We start from the raw sequence: 19866 nt of genomic DNA on the forward strand, positions 1-19866 counted from the left end.
TGAATCTCTCATTTTCAAGACCAAATATCAAGACCAAAGATATATGATGACAAGCACTTTGGGTACTTTTCTAACTGTTTATGATCATTAAATACACAATTAGCTGTGGTTAAGATGAAACATGGCAACACGGACATGTTTACATATTATTTTATGTATTTGTCAGTTTAAACACACACACACACAAAACCCAAAGCTTCTACTTTCAGTCTTCTTCAAATTGTGAATAAATAAGCAAGGGACCATCATTTAGGGTCATGGCACATGATTATAACAAAAAAGGGGAATGTGACTATTTGTGTAATTGTATAGTTGTATAAATAAGCGTTTTAAGTTTAAAAAAAAAAAAAAAAAAAAAAAAAAAATATATATATATATATATATATATATATATATATATATATATATATATATATATATATATATATATATATATATATATATACATACACACACACAGAAACGGCAACCAGCGGCTTTCTTGCTGTGAGGCGCCACTGCCTCTATATATATATATATATATATATATATATATATATATATATATATATATATATATATATATATATATATATTCGGCTTAGTCCCTTTATTAATCTGGGTCGCCACAGTGGAATGAACCGCCAACTTTTCCAGCATATGTTTTAGGCAGCAGATGCCACTCATCTCTGAGAAACATCCATACACACTCATTAACATTCATACACTACAGACAATTTAGCCTACTCAATTCCCCTGTACCGCATGTCTTTGGACTGTGAAGAAAACCAGAGCACAGAAAATCCCGTGAATGCAGGGAGAACATGCAAACTCCACACAGAAACGCTAACTGAACCAGCCCAACCTTCCTGTGAGGTAACAGCACTACCTACTGCTTCACTGCGTTGCCATAAATATATAACAGTTCTGTCTGGTTCTTGAATCTGATTGGCTGATAGCCGTGGCATATTCCGCAATAACAGCACTGGTCCAGCCTCCTAACCCTTCACCATTGTGTATTACTTGACCCACAACAACAACAGAGGACACTACAATTTGACAAATTTTCCTGCTGTTAGGCAACATAATGTACTTTTGAAGGTTTTTTTTTTTTGTCTAGAATGTAGTACTGTAGCATGTCGGCAGCCATAGCCTGCCATACTGATCTGACCAAAGACGGATGACGTTGTCTATCCACAAGATGGCGACAGGACCACATAATAAGCCCTCAGAAAATTACAAAACCCTAATGTCTCACTACAGCTGATCAAATCATTATTAAACTGGTAAGCATACCTGCCAACACTCCCATTTTTTCCGGGAGTCTCCTGTATTTCAGACAAATCTCCTGCAACCCGTTTTGTTATTTCTCCCGGAAAACTCCTGTAATTACATCCCTAACACTTTTTTTTTTTTTTTTTTGGTACAGTCTGTAACACCCCCGGGTAGCCAACTTTGCTACAGTATCCTAATGCAGCAGCCACTAAAAAATCTAGAGCACAATAGTTAAGAACACCACAGTACAGTTACTGTCCCATCAGATTTTCAGAGACAAATGTTGGCGGGTAAGCTGGTAAGTGATAATCTAAGTCGATCTCTCTCTGTATCTCTGTATGTTTTAGTGCTGTATTTATACCTATTTATACCATATGATTGCAGTGTATTGAGTGCGAGATGGGACTCTCATATCAGGAATGTGTGTTGTGTTGGCAGAAAGAAAGAAGAAATGGCCGCATGTGTTTAGCATTTTTCCTTACTGCAAACATAAAAGCAATCTGGCATTGCGATATGGCTGTATATCATATGTCACTGGTGAGGCCCTAAGGCCTGCGGCCTCATGTCAACATTATCATATCAATATTAAAGCTGTAATATCAATAAACAAGTTTATTAAGTCTATCCAAAAATACATAGAAAAATGTATACTTAGTTTTATTCAGGGAAAAAAATTGTATTAGCTTACAGTTTAACCATAGAGACTGATATCTTAGCATTGACTGGGAACAGAGACTTGTCAAAATATTATAAAATCATCATTGAGAAGTAAACCATGCCTCATTAGTCCTGAAATGAGCATGCCCTGCCAAATAGCTGTGAAATAAGGACATTAAGATGTCTGCATCTTACTATATTAATCACATTAATATGATATAGAGTTAATTACATTTTGTATAGAAAATGAATATTGTGTTGTGTGGAATCTCAATTTCAAAAGCAGTCATCCATGATCTCTATATTGATATGCATGTCCTTTGGCATCATAAATATTTTAACTCTGTCCCAGTCCTGACACATCGGCCTACACCATGATGCCACCCAGCAATTTGAGGTGACATAAATCAGCGAAACATCCAGCTGTTCATCTGCATCTGCACTCTTCACAGACCTGATCTCCACAGGCCCCCTGAGAACCCATTGCCCTTCACACCATCTTATTCCAGAGTAACACATTTCCTTCCCAGGAAGGCTCAGAATCTTGACAAAAACAAGCGTCACCCCACAGTTCATGTAAAAACCTCACATTTCATCTGCATAAATTACAATATCTGCACTGCGAAATCATTTTAGTCACAGTTTAGGGATCAGGCCTTGGGGCTAGACTGTTGAGATGTTTTGTCAGGTAACCTAAATATGCTTCCTGTGGTAACGTTTAAGTTAAATGGTTTATTCTAGTATTTTTTTTTTCATTTTTTTATTTTATTTATTTATTTTTTGTTTGTTTAATATGACCGAATCAATCAGACTGCTGTCCTTATGGGACGTTTAACTAAAATGAAATCATTTGCAGAGCCAAGCTGACAACATTTTGATTAAAAAAAAAAATTAAAATATGCATTTTTGAGTTGGTGAGATACACTACAAGGACTATTACTAATAACATCTATAATAGATAAAATATATCTCTAAAGATATATTAAAAGAAGTAATGGTCCAGATGCTGTTTTTGGGATGATATCCTTTAAAAGGTAAATTTTTGTACCTTTTAGGTACTAATATGGATCTTCATATCTACCAACACTCCCATTTTTCCCAGAAATCTCCAGTATTTCAGAACTGTCTCCCCCCACCCTCCCGTCTTATAATTTCTCCTGAAAAACTCCTGTAATTTAGGTACCAACATGAACTGACAGGAAGGTAACAACATAAAGGTACTGCCCGAGAGACAGCTTTACCTATATTTCTGATAGTGTACTAAAATAATCTACCATTAAACATATCAATTGACTGATTGATTGGTTTGTTTGTTCGTTGCTTGATTGAATGGTGCATTTGTTGATTGGTTGATTGATTGATTGATAATATGATAGATTTGTTTGGTTGTTTGTTCAATATCTGATTGATTGGTTCATTAGTTCAATGATTGGTTGATTGATTGATTGATAAATTGATTGATTGATTGATTGATTGATTGATTGATTGATTGATTGATTGGTTGGTTAGTTGGTTGGTTGGTTAGTTGGTTGGTTCGTTGCTTGCTTGATTCATTGGCTCGATTGATTTGGCTCATTTGTCCGTTCATTTATTTGTGAGTTCATTTGTTTGATGCTTGACTGATTGATTGATTGATTGGTTCATTGATTGATTGATTGATTGATTGATTGATTGATTGATTGATTGATTGATTGATTGATTGATTGATTGATTGATTGATTGATTGATTGGTTTGTTCGTTCATTCATGCGTTTGTTCTTTCGTTGCTTGATTTAGTTATTGGTTCTTTGGTTGATTGATTGATTGATTGATTGATTGATTGACTAGTATTTTGTTCATTCGTTCATTTGTGCATTCGTTCTTCCATTGCTCGATTGGTCCATTGGTTGATTTATTGATTGGTTTATTCGTTTATTCATGCGTTTGTTCTTTCTTTGCTTGATTTAGTGATTGGTTCATTGATTGATTGATTGACTGATTGACTAGTATTTTGTTCATTCATTTATTTGTGCATTTGTTCTTCCATTGCTTGATTGGTCCATTGGTTGATTGATTGGTTCGTTTATTTATTCATTCATTTGTGTGTTTGTTTGTTACTTGATGATTGATTGATTGGTTTATTAATTGATTGGTAGGTGATACGATGGCGAAAAAGGTAGCATCGCCTCGCAACAAGAAGGTTGCTGGTTCAAACCCGGAAGAGTAAGTTGGCATTTCTGTGTGGAGTTTGCATGTTCTTACCGTGTTTGCGTGGGTTTTCTCCACGTGGTCCGGTTTACCCCACAGTTCGAAAACATGCGATACAGGAAAATTGACCAAAATGTATGAGTGTTTGAATAAGTGTGTGTGTCCCAGTCATGGGTTGTGGCTGGAGGAGCATCCGCTGTGTAAAACATATGTTGCATAAGTGGCGACCCCAGATTAATAATAGGACTAAGCCAAAAAGAAAATGACTGACTGACTGATTGAGTTTTGTTTGTTCGTTCATTTTTGCATTGTTCTTATGTTGCTTGCATGATTGATTAATTAATTGGTTCATTGGTTGATTGATTTGTTAGTTTATTTATTCACGCTTTTGTTCGTTCATTCGATTGTTTCTCGATTGATTGATTAATTAATTAATTATTTTTTTCATTAATTGGTTCATTGGTTGATTGATTGTTTGAATGGCTTGCTTGTTTGTTCATTCATTTGTGCGTTTGTTCGTTTCTTGATGATTGATTGACTTATTGATTGATTGATTGGCTCGTTATTCATTCATTCATTTGTGCGTTTATTTGTTGCTTAATTGATTGATTGTTTGATTGGTTTGTTATTTGTTCATTAATTCAAGCATTTGTTTGTTCATTGGTTTATTGATTGATTAGTTGTTTTTTGTTCGTTCATTCATTTGGGCCTTTGTTTTTGTTTCTTGATTGCTTTATTGGTTCGTTGATTGATTTATTAGTTCGTTGATTGATTGATTGATTGATTGATTTGTTTGTTCTTTCAGTCATTAGTTCTTTTATACCTTGATTGATTGGTTCATTGGCTGATCGATTGATTTGTTTGTTTGTTCATTCATTTGTGCATTTGTTTGTTTGTTGCTTGATGATTTATTGATTGGTTCATTGGTTGACTAATTGATTGGTTTGTTCGTTCAGTCATTTGCGTGTTCATTCTTTCGTTGCTTGCTTGATTGATTGGTTCATTTGTTTGTTCATTAGTTTGTGCGTTTGTTCTTTTGTTTCTTGATTGATTGATTGGTTCATTGGTTGATATGTTGGTTTGTTTGTTCACTCATTCATTCATTCATGCACTCATTGATTGATTGATTGATTGATTGATTGATTGATTGATTGATTGATTGATTGATCAAATCGTACATTAATTAATTTGATTGAACAAGATTTCCAAGATTTGTTTTGTAATTTGACTAGCAATGAGTTTATCTGTTGCACGTTAAAGTAAGTAAAATCTGCATGAAATGTTGAATGTCAACAACATGGTGCAGTCAATATTCAGAAGAGTTGATGTCACAAACAGCCGATTACATCTCCCTCCCTTCAAAATGTTACAGGGACATGGCCAAAATTAAAATGCAATGAGTAGCACTTAAAATGTGGAGCTCTGCAGCCAAATAAACTGTCCTCTAATTTATTTATTTTTTTCCCCAAATTATTAAAAAGTCTGGAGAACAGGTCCCTCGCCATCTTTATTGCATTCGAAAAACGGACAGCATGTCATCTCTTCTGAACACAATACACACAGAGACACACACACACACACACAACCGTGAGTCATTGCAGGTGTTAAGGATTACTACTGCAATAAATGGAGACCCTCTGCGCGTCTGGAGATTTAACGCATGAACAAAATGACAACAATAAAAATAAAGCAGAATGAGAATCCTGAAACACGTGTACTTGCATTTTGCACAGTGTAAAGAATCACAAGGTTAGTCAGAAAGAGAGCTCGTTATTTTTTTTAAAAAAAATTATATTTGCATTTAGGCAGGCAGGATTGATTGATTGATTAATTGATTGATTGATTGATTGATTGATTGATTGATTGATTGATAAATTGATTGATTGATTGATTGATTGATTGATTGATTGATTGATTGATTGATTGATTGATTGATTGATTGATTGATTGATTGATTGATTGATTGATTGATTGATTGATTGATTGAGTACATAGAGTACATTGTTTAGAGTACATTTTTGGGTGAGCTTTAATCTCTTTAATATGTTAGTAAAGAAGTAGTTGAACGATAGCAAATATAAATGAAGATGGCAATCAATCAAAACTAACTAAATTATTATTGCAAATTATTATATGTTATTTTTATTTATGTATATGATCCTATTTAGTTTCAATTTCATTTTAATTTCCAAGGCATTTAAGTACACCTAGATAAACTGATAATGTATGTTGTTCATTATATAGTATATATCATAGTATATAGCGGCTACAGATCGCTGGTAAATACACAGTTCGTAAAAGAACTACAAAGTTTATTAAGTCATTTATAAATAGGATTTTATTTAAGTGTAACATGCATTCATTCATTCATTTTCTTGTCGGCATAGTCCCTTTATTAATGCGGGGTCGCCAAAGTGGAATGAACCGCCAACTTATCCAGCACGTTTTTACCCTTCCAGCCGCAACCCATCTCTGGGAAACATCCACACACACACACACACACACACACTACAGACAATTTAGCCTACCCAATTCACCTGTACCGCATGTCTTTGGACTGTGGGGGAAACTGGAGCAACCGGAGGAAATCCACGCGTACGCAGAACATGCAAACTCCACACAGAAATGTCAAATGAGCCGAGGTTCGAACCAGCGACCCAGTGACCTTCTTGCTGTGAGGCAACAGCACTCCCTACTGCGCCACGGCGTCGCCCGATGCATCATGCACAAGTAAAGTGTATATTTTTTGTATATCTCTTTAGTCATAACCAATTGCGATGGCAACACACAAAATTACTGTTTTAAAAACCATTTCACAGCAGTACATCATCAGATATTATTACATTGTCTAATAAGACAATGATCACTTCAGTTACATTTCACATGCTTTATTCATATTTTACGTGACATTAATAAATAAACTGAAAGCAGCAGCAGATGTCACAGATCTTAAAAAGGAAAATAACTAACAGATGTTGTATAAATAAAAGTCAGAACTGTGATTTCAGGACAACATTAGCCTATTAATAATGTTAAAGTGGATTAATATCTATTAATTAGAAGAAAATCCTTCACCATTAAGTTGGGAGTGGAGTAGCTGGTATTTTAAAAGTTCACACTTGTGGGCCCGTTTACACTGCGTGGTACGGTACGGTTCGGTTTGGTACGCTTTTATGGCCGTTTCCACTGTTGTACCAATCCGAACCGTACCACTATCACCGAACCGAACCGTATCACTTTTTCGGCACCCTTTTGAAAAACAATACCCTTTCGGCACCCTTTCCAAACACGAGAAAGGGTACCAAAAGGCGGAGCTCGACACACAGCTGAGCTTGGTTTACAGAAATACATAATTTGCTTACGCAACAAGCCAAAATGATAACAAAAAAACCCACCATGTTTAAAACACACACAGCCGAGAGATTACAGCGGAATTATATATACGTATAGTAACGAGCCATGGTCGATTTGGGCTCAAACAATCCTTGTCGTCGTCTTTATGAACTTCTACCCTGTGCCTCATATTTTTTTATGAGCCAGTCTGAAGCGTGAGGGTTTTCGTTTTCTTCCTTGCGCTCGCCGCACGTCTATGTCTGGAATAACAAACTTTTTGAGCTGAAGATAATGACGTGCGCTTGATTGTTGACGTGCTTTTGAAACCCTATCCTATCAGAAACTGATAAACTCGAGTGAAGAGAGAGTGAAGCGCAAAAAAACAAAGTAGAAGCTGGAAAAAGGAGCACATTATTTCTTCAGCAAACGTGAACAAACTGTCTTGTTTTAATTTCTGCACTTTTTGGACTAATATGAACTGGGAATGACAGAATTACTCTCTAACAAGAAGCTATACATGCTGCTGAAGATTACAGACACAGATGGTTAACGCTGAATGTGGGTTTTACTTTGTGTTGTTTTTGAACCTAAATAAGGATGAAATGTCTGTTGTGTGTAGTTTTTCTGTAGTTGGTTACATATCGGAGACGTTTAAGGGGTTGTATGTGTACATATAGGTTAATTTATATATTTAATATAATTACAGACATTGCAGTAGGCTATTTTGCATAGTCATTTATTTGCAGTTATAATCAAATTCACAGAAAAGTTAGTAATACACATTTATACAGAAGTATAAAGCGTCTGTTTTGTGAGAAGTGCTTTTATATGATATTTGAGCAACCTGTACAGCTTTACTGTAGACATTTCCTCAAGCGAGACTGATGCGACTGAAACTTTCTGTCATACACCACGCCCACCAAAAGGGTACCCTCGGTAGTGGAAACGCTAGCCTGATAAAGGTGACCCGTACCAACCTGAACCGTACCGTACTGTACCAGTCAGTGGAAACAAGCCATTAACTGATACTTGTTGCAGTTTTCACATGCTGTTCTGGGAGAGAACCCTGAGCCCACTACTTGAGCCCATGGCTCCTGCCTGGATGATAGCATAGAAGGGGGTCTGAGCTAAAATAGGTCTTGAAAACTCCCCCTGGTAATGAGGTAAAGGGCGAAATAGAGTAGATGCAGGATTAATAATTGAAATCAGAAAATAATGGAGAACTATAGAAGGCTATTTATTGAAAGCTTGGATTCATCTGATCAATTATTGATGATTGTTAATGCGGGACCAGCCGTGATCAATCATAGCACATGATCCTCTTGAAATTAGTTTATGAAATTAACCCTTTAACAGCCTGCTTTGCCAAATGGTTGACTGTTTTAAATAATGACTGTTAATGTCATTTAAAGAATGATTGTTTTAAATAATGGTTTACACACACAGCATTGTTGGTTTATGAAAAAATCGAACAACCATAATCCTGTTGCACTACTAGACTTGATTTTGGCTTTTTTTGACTGCGCGTCTGGAGATTTAATTCATGAACAAAATGTCAACAATAAATATAGAGCAGGATGAGCAGGAAGATTCTGCAACACATGTGCTTGCGTGTTGTGCAGTGAGGGGAATTGCCATTTCAGTCAGAAATATAGCTTGTTATTTACAAATTTATTTTTATTTGTATACATGCATGCATGATTGATTGATTGATTGATTGATTGATTGATTGATTGATTGATTGATTGATGTTTAGAGAACATTTTTGGGTGAATTTTAATCTCTTTAATATGTACTACAAGTTAATAAAAATATGTACCTGAAAGATAGCAAATAAAATGAAAATGGCAAACCATTAAAACTAAATAAATTAATAATTGTATTACTGAAATCATTAATTAGTTTTTTTCCTTTACATATTTATTGATCCTATTTAGTTTTGATTTAATTTTTTCATTAATTAATTTTCCAAGTTATTTTAGTAAAACTAATCATCAGTGTTGGGCAATAGCGCGTTGCAAGTATTGCATTACTGTAACAGCATTACTTTTGACAGAAAATACCACTGTAACACTACTACACTTGATGTTGGTTTCATTGTAAAAAAAATTATAAAAATAGAAAACATGTTAAATGAGAATCAGAAATATTTTATGGCATACTTCAAAAAATAAAGATCCAAAGATGTTGTATTTTGATTATTGTATTTATTTTATTTAATTTTTTTTCTGATTTGTCATAGTATATGTATTAAATCTGGTATTTTTTACCAAAAACAATTTGGTAGAGGTTGATATTTTAGAAATTATGGAATGTGCTGAAAAAAAATGCATTAAGTGTTAACCCTCAGGGGTTGAAGATCGCATATAAGCGTTTTGAGGCATCTTTTCCTGATCACGCCGAAAATAAATTAAATTACACTTTTAGTTTTGATCGTACAGATAAGAGCAATACATCAATTAAATCTGTTAGGTGTCTACTTTTTTGTGTACATTCAAAATGACAACATGAGTGTGTGCTTTTGTAAAATAAGGAAAATAAACAGTGTACGCATTCTGAACTGTTTTTAGAAATGCGTCTGTAAAATGAACTGAAACTCCACAAAACCAAAACACACAGACATGAGACATATGTCTGTAGAAAGCTTGAAGTGTCTACTTTTAAATATAAGTGCATCTTAAAAAGAAATATAGTTTGATAAAGTAATTAGTATGAAATCAACACAATTTCTAGTTTATCAGTCTGAGCTCATTATTTTTTATGCAACCACAAGGCTTTGTTATTACAATCGTCCACAGCATGAGACTTGCGTGACGTAAACTGTGGTCAGAAAAACTGCTGAATATTTTTGTGCATACTGTAAGTACACATACAGTGCTCAGCATAATCCAGTACACCCCATTTTGAAAATATTTTAATCCATTTCTTAGTGAATTTAGGCAATGTTTTTGATGCATTTAAACAAAACACATTTATTAAACATGTATATTTATTAAAATAATTTTTTGTCATCAAACATATTTAGAAATTGAAAGATAATACAATTAAATTCTAGCAAAATATTGCAAAATAAAATACAACCTAGAAAATTTCAACCACATTTTTCAATTTTTTGCTTCTCTTGATTTTTGCTCTTTTTTTAAGTTTGTATTTAATAATTTCTATAACATATAAATGTGGGTGTACTTGTTCTTGGACTGTTCTCCTAAGTTATTTTGTTAGATAAGCTCTAGATTTGGCTTCAGTACTGACTAATCTGATGTTTATGCACAAACATACTTTTGCATAGCTTGCTATTAAAAATTGTAATTTAAAATATAGATTTGTGAGGGGTGTACTTATATATGCTGAGCACTGTATATTGTTTACCCAGAGTGTTTACATGGCCATAATATCTCAAGTAATACAACAAGCATTTAGTTTGGGCTAGCTTTTGCAACTGCTATGCTAAAAAATGCCCTTGGGTGAACATTAGCCAGTAGGGAAGTGTATTTTGTCTCTCCAGATGTGAATTATTTATGACCATTGTCACTCTTGCATAAAGCTGAGATGACCCAAAAAAATAAAAAAAATAATAACAATAACAAAATGTAAATCATTGTAATGTTTTCTTTGAATGGGAGAACAGATTAAGTATTATGTAATTTTGAAGTAAATACTATAGCCTACAAGACTGGTTACTCAAAACTCATGTTTAGGCTCATTGAGTGTGGTTTTTTGGACCTTATTTCAGCTATTTTTTTCTCCAAAACTAACAAAGCATAGTATTTTTTTTTTTCAAAAAAAAAAAATGCAACCATCAATATTTTTCACATATTATTATAGCACAGTTTGTGCTGAAAACATAAAACATAAATAAAAATACATGTTGGCCAATACTATGTAATAAGAAGCTGAAATAATTGTCAGAGCATGTCAAAACATCTTAGGGGCTCAAAATTACCTCAGACCCTTGAGGGTTAACTAGCGACATTAGGAGTTAAGAAATACAATCCTTTTTTTTTTTCTTGTTGTTGTTAGGACAGGGCATTCGTATTTTTCATTTTAGGTATCTTTCTTAGAAGAATCATCATCATCCTTAGCATGACAATCCATTACTGGACCCTGGCTGCCTCAAGTAAATTCCACCAATGTTCTCTGTACCGGGCAACTGCCCACCAATTTCTTATTCCTAAAACACTGGTGTCACTGCTAATGCAGTCTCGCCATCTTGGTTTAGGCCTTCCTACTTTTCTTTTTGCCTACCCGGTCAGTGCTGATGCTTTTTTTCTTTCTTAGAAGAATGGTACAGTGAACTAAAAGCATACTTTCATATTTTTATGCTTTCAAAAAAAGTATTTCACATATATCAACACAATTTTTACACCACTGCCAATCATATACAGTTGAAGTCAAAATTATTTATCATCTTAGTCAGCTTTTTTTTTTTTTTTATATTTCCCAAATGATGTTTAATAGAGAAAGGAAGTTTTTACAGTAGTTCCTATCATTTTTAAGAGAACGTCTCTTCTGGAGAAAGTCTTATTTGATTTATTTTGGCTAGAATAAAAGCTATTTTTTCTCCTTTAAATGTCACTTTAAGCTCAATACTAGTATTTTTAAAAATGTCTAGTCAAATATGTACTGTCATCATGGCAAAGAGAAAAGAAATCAGTTATTAGAAATTAGTTATTAAAACTATTATCTTTAGAAATGTGCTGAAATAAAATCAATATTTCCGTTAAACTGTGATTGGGGAGGCTTATAATTCAGGAGGGCTAATAATTGTGGCTTCAACTGAACATTATGTAGTTATATCCTAAAATGTTCTTAATCACAGTACTAATGTTACATGAAAGTTACACAAGCTTGTTTATAGAGGACATTGTGTCACTGGGTGGGTTTTAGGGTCTTGTGACATTTCTGCCCCAGGGCACCTGCTTTGATCCGGCCCTGCTGTACTTCCAATTAATCAAGGCTCAAAGCACAGTATGGGAAAGTTGAAAAGATCAGTAAACACACAGAGGGAGGGAAGGCAGCTACGTGTGGAAACCTGAACAGATCGACCACTGAGAGGCAAATGAAAGCAGTAGATTGCCGGGCAGAAGCTCTGAAAATACACAACCGCACAGACTGAATTGGTGGATCACTCTGATGGAGACCCATTACTTCAGCTCACTTCTAAAGGCGGTTCAAAGAATCAATGGCCAGCAGGCAGTAATGAGGCTCCAGAATAAAAGACTGCACTTACTATAGTGAAGTTCATAACTTTGAGGATCCAGATGGTGAGAGCGAGGTTGACCACTATGAGGATCATAAGGAGGAGAACAAAGAAGTAAAGGCAACGTTTCCGCCAGCCGTAGATCCCCACTTTATACACTTGCGGTTTTTCGGTACTCTGGACATTGTTCCTATGAGGGCACTGTTCCTGGGTCATCTGCAAGAAAACACAAATGTAAATGTTAATCACGGTAATGGAAGTTTCTCTTGATAAGTTTTTGATACTTGATTTAATCTTCAATGTTATAATATTTTAATTAGGTTTTTAAATTAATGTATTAAATTAATTTTGTTAATGTTAATAAACAATGATGAATAAAAATACAATAGACTTTTTTACTTACTATAAGATCACAAAATCATCCGATTAAACCAAAATGCAAAGATGCAACACAACATTTTAATAATATAGAGAGCAATATTTTAGGTTAGTAATTTTAAATAACATTTTTTATATAATTATTTAGAATAAATTTCATAAAAATACTTTTTGTTTAATTAAAAATAATATTTGTTTACTGTTTGTATTGTGTATTTGTATTTTAATATTATGTATAAAAATGTATAACAATTATTAATTATGGGGGTTGCAATTAATGGTTTAACACCATCTACAATCTTGTTTAGCTGTGGTAGTTCATGTTTGATGTGCCTGGGAAGCTAATCTGGTGTACTGAATGATAGTTTTCATTTTATGTTAATAAATGTGCAACATATAAACATTTTAAGAAACTTTAAACAGTTCTGCATCAACATTCAACCAGAATACATATGCAAATCACTAAGCTTTTCAACAAAGGACTATAAAAAGTGCCTCGAGGGAGTTGTTCCTTCCAGCTTAGCACAGCTTTTCTTCAGGTCCAGTGAACAGACTTGGACCCTGAAAAACAAGGGTTAACCGCAGAGCTCAGACATTCCCATCTTCGATACTGTTCTTTCTTTTCTTTCCAACGAGAGTCTAGTTAAGTTTAGTGCGCCACGAAACACAAAGTCAACCGTCTTCCGTTTTCTTCTTCTTCCGAGACTAATTTCTATATGCATCTCCTCCTAGACCGTTCATAGTCAACAAACTTACTCCAGACCTCCAAACTGGTCCAATTCGGGTTGCTTTATCTATTCCAACTGATCCGAGAAACGTTTTTCAAAAACTGACCCGCAGAAAATCAAAAAAGTTAGCATTGGACCAAACTTTGTGAACTAATAACTTTGTACCAGATTAAAGGTTGAGCTCATTTAACTCAGATTACCAAACTGCCAATCACTGATGACCTTTCACCTTTTTAGCCACACCCTTGCAACCACTTATGGCACCCTAGCAACTGTCCCATTGATCTCCATTGTAAAAAAAACTGCCATTAACTTTTCATTGGACATACTAACAACATATCAATCCATACTAGCAATTTACTAATCTATACTAGAAACATACTAACGACATACCAATCCATACTAGAAATGTACTAATCCATACTAGAAACATACTTTCAAACATACTAACATACTAACCATACTAGCAACATGCTAATTCATATCTCCTTTATTCGCTTCCAATTTAGATTTTAAAAGATAAAGTTTGATGAACTGGATGAAACTGTCCAACTGTCAGTGAATGGCAAATGAAAACATCCCGTACCTCTAAATTATGTGCATTATAAGAAAAAGAAAACACACTGTACAGTCGAAAGTGTAGCATGCATTCATTATGTTTTTTTTTTTTTTTTTTGCGCAGCAACGCTACTTTGATTGAGTCCGACATTAAACGGCAACAACGTTTCATGAAAGATGAAGTTAAGATGCCTTTCTTTTATCCCGCATGGATGCTATGAGGATAACATGAGGCGAAAAAGAGACCAAGACCTTAAGTATGGTGAGGATGAATGAATGAATGACAGCTTCTAAAAGTGTCTGAGAGGCATCCCATTTTAGCCCAGTTGACCTACTTTGTGTTTTATTTGCTAATGTAAGCTATTTTATAAATAAATATAATGTATACAACTATACTTATATTAATTCATTACCTATATGTCTCATAAGAGTTTTATACTATTGGACAATGCACAGATATTGATGTTTTACAATGCACTTATATTACATTACATTTGAATCTAACAAGCTTAGTTTACAATGCTTGAAATGGTCACATTGCTCTACTTACAGTAAATCTAAATCCCAAATATCAGTAATGACAACAGATTGCTAAGATTTAATAGAGGTCAATTTTAATGTTATTGATTAGCTTATTATTGACTTACTTACTTTTCATTAATTAATTTTCCTTCTGCTTTGTCCCTAGTTTATCAAGGGTTACCACAGCAGAATGAACCACCACTTACTTGACAGATTTATATATTTTAAATTTGAGGTGTTGTATGTTTGGTAAAATAATTTCTAATTGCATCTAGTGATTTTTCAGCTAATATCAATGTCTTGTCAATGTGTGAATTTAGAGGTTTTTGCAAAAAAAAGCACATGTGGATTTAGGTGGTTTTGACGCAAAAGAAAATCTACCATGTTAACCTACCTTTTTTTATTTACTAGGTCATTTTTTTATTTATTTACTAGCTAACAACCTTTTCATTATCTATAAAATAAAATTGCTGAACCTAATCAGAGGAGCCTGATAAAAAATGCTTATTTACAAGAATAGAGGTCTGATGGATTTAGGGGGTTTTGCATCTGAACTCTTCATATGCTTTTTTGCTTGTTTATTTAAAATTATTATTTTTCTAAGTAATAATATCTACATGTATAACCAAAATTAAATAGGTCATTCTTTTTTAAGTCATTTAAACTTATCATGAAAATGTCAAAAAAAAAAATAAATGGAAATCAATAATACATTGTTAACCTTAAGGCACAATAGACAGCAGTTGATTGGCTATCCCATACACCCCTTGCCTCCGTAGTTCTGCATTATTACAGCTTCAGCAGTCTTCATTTATGCTGATTCTATTAATATGGTTACAAAAGGGAAACAGCACTGTACAATTGAAGAGCCATAATAATAGACTAATATTTCTGCGCCCGGATACAATTTTACCGTCGACAGCATTTTGAGCAGCACTCTTTGTCGGCGAAGTCAATCACATTTGACAAGCACACACACTCAGAATGCTCTGAAACAAATGACTTCAGACAGCTCTGTGAAAAACCCAACGTTTAAGAATGCACAATGAAAAATTCAATGAGGTTTCTTTCTCCATATCACAGGATTTATACTACCAATTCTGCCCTTATCATCACATTGCATAATCATCTGCATTTTAAGTGCACAATCTGTCAGGATATAATACTTCAAAGAGAATGGCAAAGTACATCAGGCTGATTATTATTATTAAAGTCATCCCTGAGTTCCATTAATTTGATCATCTGCAGAAAGCTTCAGTATTGTTGCTCTTTTTAGTATCCTCTCTGTACAGTCAGTATACTGTAAACCGACTAAGACACTACAATACTGAACAAAAAAAAAAATGTTTTTTTTTTTTTTTGAGAGAGAGAGAGAGAGAGTGCCTTTGGGATAATCTGTCACTTTTGCCCTATTTAGAACTAAACTGTTCACTCAGACAACCTTCTACACTGGTTACAGAATAAATGGAAGCCAATAAAGGGAAATCAGTGGGCTGGATGTGTATAACTGTACAACCACTGTGGAAACTCTGACTGCCGGAGACCCTGATATGATTTCTATTTGACCCAGCCAGTGGAATTGTTCTGCTCTGTAAAAAAATACTGTGTATGTCCAGGGAAGAAAACTGCAAAACTCTGCTACTTGTTTTAATCCGTTTGATTCAGAACTCATTGGAATAAGGTTAATCAGTAACATACATCATGAAACAACAGGGGACAAGTTGTCTTATTGATTTACTAAACACTGATTGTTGAGATACAGAGGCAAAATAGACTGTAGAGGCAAAAATGATGTGTAAAAATACTGCAAATGTATTTTTTTTTACCTATATTTGCATGTTAAAGAAGCGGAACAAACCCAGAGTTGGAGTGTTAGTAGTTAGAAAGCAGCTAGTTACTGTAATTAAACTGCTTTTATGCTGAGCAGGTTTAAACACTGTACATAAATTCAACTGTTATGTTTAAATTTAAATTAAATTTTATTTAGTACATTTTTTTTTTTTTTAATAAAGACTGAAATAAACTAGTTTCATTGAGACTAAGTGTTTCTCACGCCTTCTTTTGAGTGAAAGTCTCGGTCGTTAGATTGCCCTCTGGAAGCAGGCTGGAGTAGAAGTCAAAAAGCCTGCCTCCTCCATGTTAATGAACGAGACTTGAGCCAAAATAAAAACATTAATTACTCTTGTAATATAATATCCCAAAAGGTGGTTTTGGTCAATTGAGGCACTGGTTATCATGATGATATAGGTGCAGATTTTTATTTTTGTAAAGAGTATGTTTTTAGCCAGTAATTTAATGTAAATTTAATGTTAAATATAAAAAAGGGGCGTGTCATCATGATTGACAATTGTGATTGACAGTTTCTCTAAACAGACCGTCTGAGCTTTGGGAGGAGATTGAAGTGTTATTATTCAATTGATCTGTTATTTTACCATAGTAAAACGAGTAAAATTTAATAATAATAAATTTTGTGAAAACTAAAACTGCAAGCGCATGTAGTTTAGGATACAAATTTCTCGGTTCTCAAAAATGTATCCCTGGGCACGTAATTTCAATGAGCCTGGGTTGATTTAGTTCTATGCAACAAGCCTACGTACTGTACACTCTCAGAAATAAAGGTATGCAAGTTGTCACTTGGGTGGTAGCTTTTCAAAAGGTACACATTTGTACTTAAAGGGTTCATATTGGTACCTCAAAAGTATATACTAATACCTAAAAATTTTATAAGGAACACTTATGTACTTTTTAGGTACTCATATGTACTCCTGAGGTACTAATATGTACATTTTAGGTACAAATTTGTAACTTTTGAAAAAGGTAATGGCGAGGCAGTGGCACAGTATAGTGTTGTCGCTTCACAGCAGGAAGGTCGCTGGTTCAAGCCTCGGGTGGGTCAGTTGGCATTTCTGTGTGGAGTTTGCATGTTCTCCATGCGTTTGTGAGGGTTTCCTCCTGGTGCTCTGGTTTCCCCCACAGTCCAAAGACATGTGGTACAGGTGAATTGGGTAGGCTGTAATTGTCCGTTGCATGTAAGTGTGAACGAGTGTGTATGGATGTTTCCCAGAGATGGGTTGCAGCTGGAAGCTGCATAAAAAACATATGCTGGATAAGTTTGCGGTTCATTCCCCTGTGGCGACCCCAGATTAATAAAAGGACTAAGCCGAAAATAAATTGAATGAATGAATGAAAAGGTAGTGACAGCTTGCGTACCTTTATTTCTGAGAGTGTAGGCACAAAAAAGTCAATGCTAATACTGTTGACATGAACTTTCTGTGAAATATTTTATAAAAGTATGCCAGTATTGGCAAAAAAATGGAGATACCTCGGCATCATTTTCTCAAAGAGAGAGAAAAAAAAAAAAAGCTATTGAAATCAAACAGTTGAAAAAAATGTTAAAAAAATAGCAGGTAAAAAAAGCTGTTTGTTTTGTGCCTCAAGGATCTGATGACACAGATTTGCTTGAGTTGAGAATTTTACCATCATATAGTCTGGTTTTGGGCAAGCTGTGATTTAATGAAAGATTAAACAAAGGCTTTGTGATTTCTCTTCCGTTCTACACTGCTTTTCCCCTGAGGCAAGGCGAGCTTGTGCAACACTTATTGAAAATGACTGATGTAAGTAATCTGATGTCTCCTTTACAATTAAAGAGAGAAATAAAGCTCTTAACATTATTGTGATGTTTTTAAAATAAGCATGTAAAAAACATGCATGCCCTTCAGCTAGTCTGATGTTCTGCCTTTCTGTGCAAGAATTGGGGTTTCTGACTCTCAATTTACAGGGACAAAGATTTAACAAAATGAAAAGTCGTGGAGTGACTAATGGGGCTCAATGACGAAAACAACATAATTAATTTGCTAATACTCCTCTGCAGGGGGAACGGCAAACCATTGTGCATAAAACCAGCTGGATGAAGCTGCTATTCACAGCTGAGTAAGCCCTGCTCCAGAATACATCTAACAGAAATCTTTAACAGAAATGCTTATATTAATTATATTATATTATATTATATTATATTATATTATATTATATTATATTATATTATATTATATTATATTTATTATATTATATTATATTACATTATATTATAATCTTTTCAGTTTAGTCCCTTTATTAATCTGGGGTCGCCACAGCGGAATGAATCGCTAACTTATCCAGCATATGTTTAACGCAGCGGATGCCCTTCCAGCGGCAACCCATCAATGGGAAACAGCCATACACACTCATTCACACACATACACTACGGTCAATTTAGGCTACCAAATTCACCTGTTCCATATGTCTTTGGATTGTGTGGGAAACCAGAGCACCCGGAGGAAACCCATGCGAACATGGGGAGAACATGCAAACTCCACACATAAATGCCAACTGACCCAGATGAGGATCAAACCAGCGACAGCACTACCTACTGCACATCACCCCTATATTATATTATATTATATTATATTATATTATATTATATTATATTATATTATATTATATTATATTTTATTTTATTTTATTATATTATTAACAATACATATTCTTAACATAAAATGTAAGTGTTAGGATTTACTTCTCTTTCCAAGATAGTTATCCTTATTTGAGTTGAGTCTTGTCATAAAGACTGAAATCATAGAATTTAAAGAAAAATATTTAAGTACAATCATGATAGATTGATATACATTTTTTATAGCATTGATAACACATTTTATAAAATTAATTAACATTTCTTGAATTGCATTTTTTAACTTGTAGTCCAGACATATTTATTTAATTACTCAGGGTCATTATTCAGGGTTTAAATGCGCTCATAATTGAAGCAGTATAGTCTTTGTCCATGCTAATTACTTTTGTAATGTATTGATTCATTAATTTCCTTTGGCTTAGTCCCTTATTTATCAGGGGTTGAAACAGCGGAATGAACCGCCAAATTTTTCAGCATACGTTTACGCAGCGGATACCATTCCAGCTGCAATAGAGTACTGGGAAACACCACCCTGACCTCATGAGAAAACATAACTATTTTATGTTTCGTCAGTTTAGAGGCTTATTCGAACAAATTTCCATGCA

At 34.2% G+C, this 19866-nt stretch overlaps 2 protein-coding genes across 5 annotated transcripts in view; both read right to left on the reverse strand.

Annotated features, from left to right (window-relative positions):
* Positions 1–19866, reverse strand: part of LOC147838928 (uncharacterized) — a 619529-nt gene that overhangs the window by 208925 nt on the left and 390738 nt on the right. The window lies entirely within an intron of this gene.
* sgcd (sarcoglycan, delta (dystrophin-associated glycoprotein)) overlaps positions 1–19866 on the reverse strand; it is a 407777-nt gene that overhangs the window by 172876 nt on the left and 215035 nt on the right. For all 4 annotated transcript variants that reach the window (XR_015519477.1, XM_087299219.1, XM_087299218.1 and 1 more), the window contains 1 exon segment: positions 12662–12847. Coding sequence is in view for 3 of the 4 variants with exons in the window: in XM_087299219.1 (XP_087155345.1) it covers positions 12662–12847 (186 nt within the window). In the remaining variant the exon portion in view is untranslated.

The sequence above is a fragment of the Danio rerio genome, chromosome 21 (assembly GCF_052040795.2).
Source record: "Danio rerio strain M-AB ecotype USA chromosome 21, GRCz13ab, whole genome shotgun sequence".
Lineage (NCBI taxonomy): Eukaryota > Metazoa > Chordata > Actinopteri > Cypriniformes > Danionidae > Danio > Danio rerio.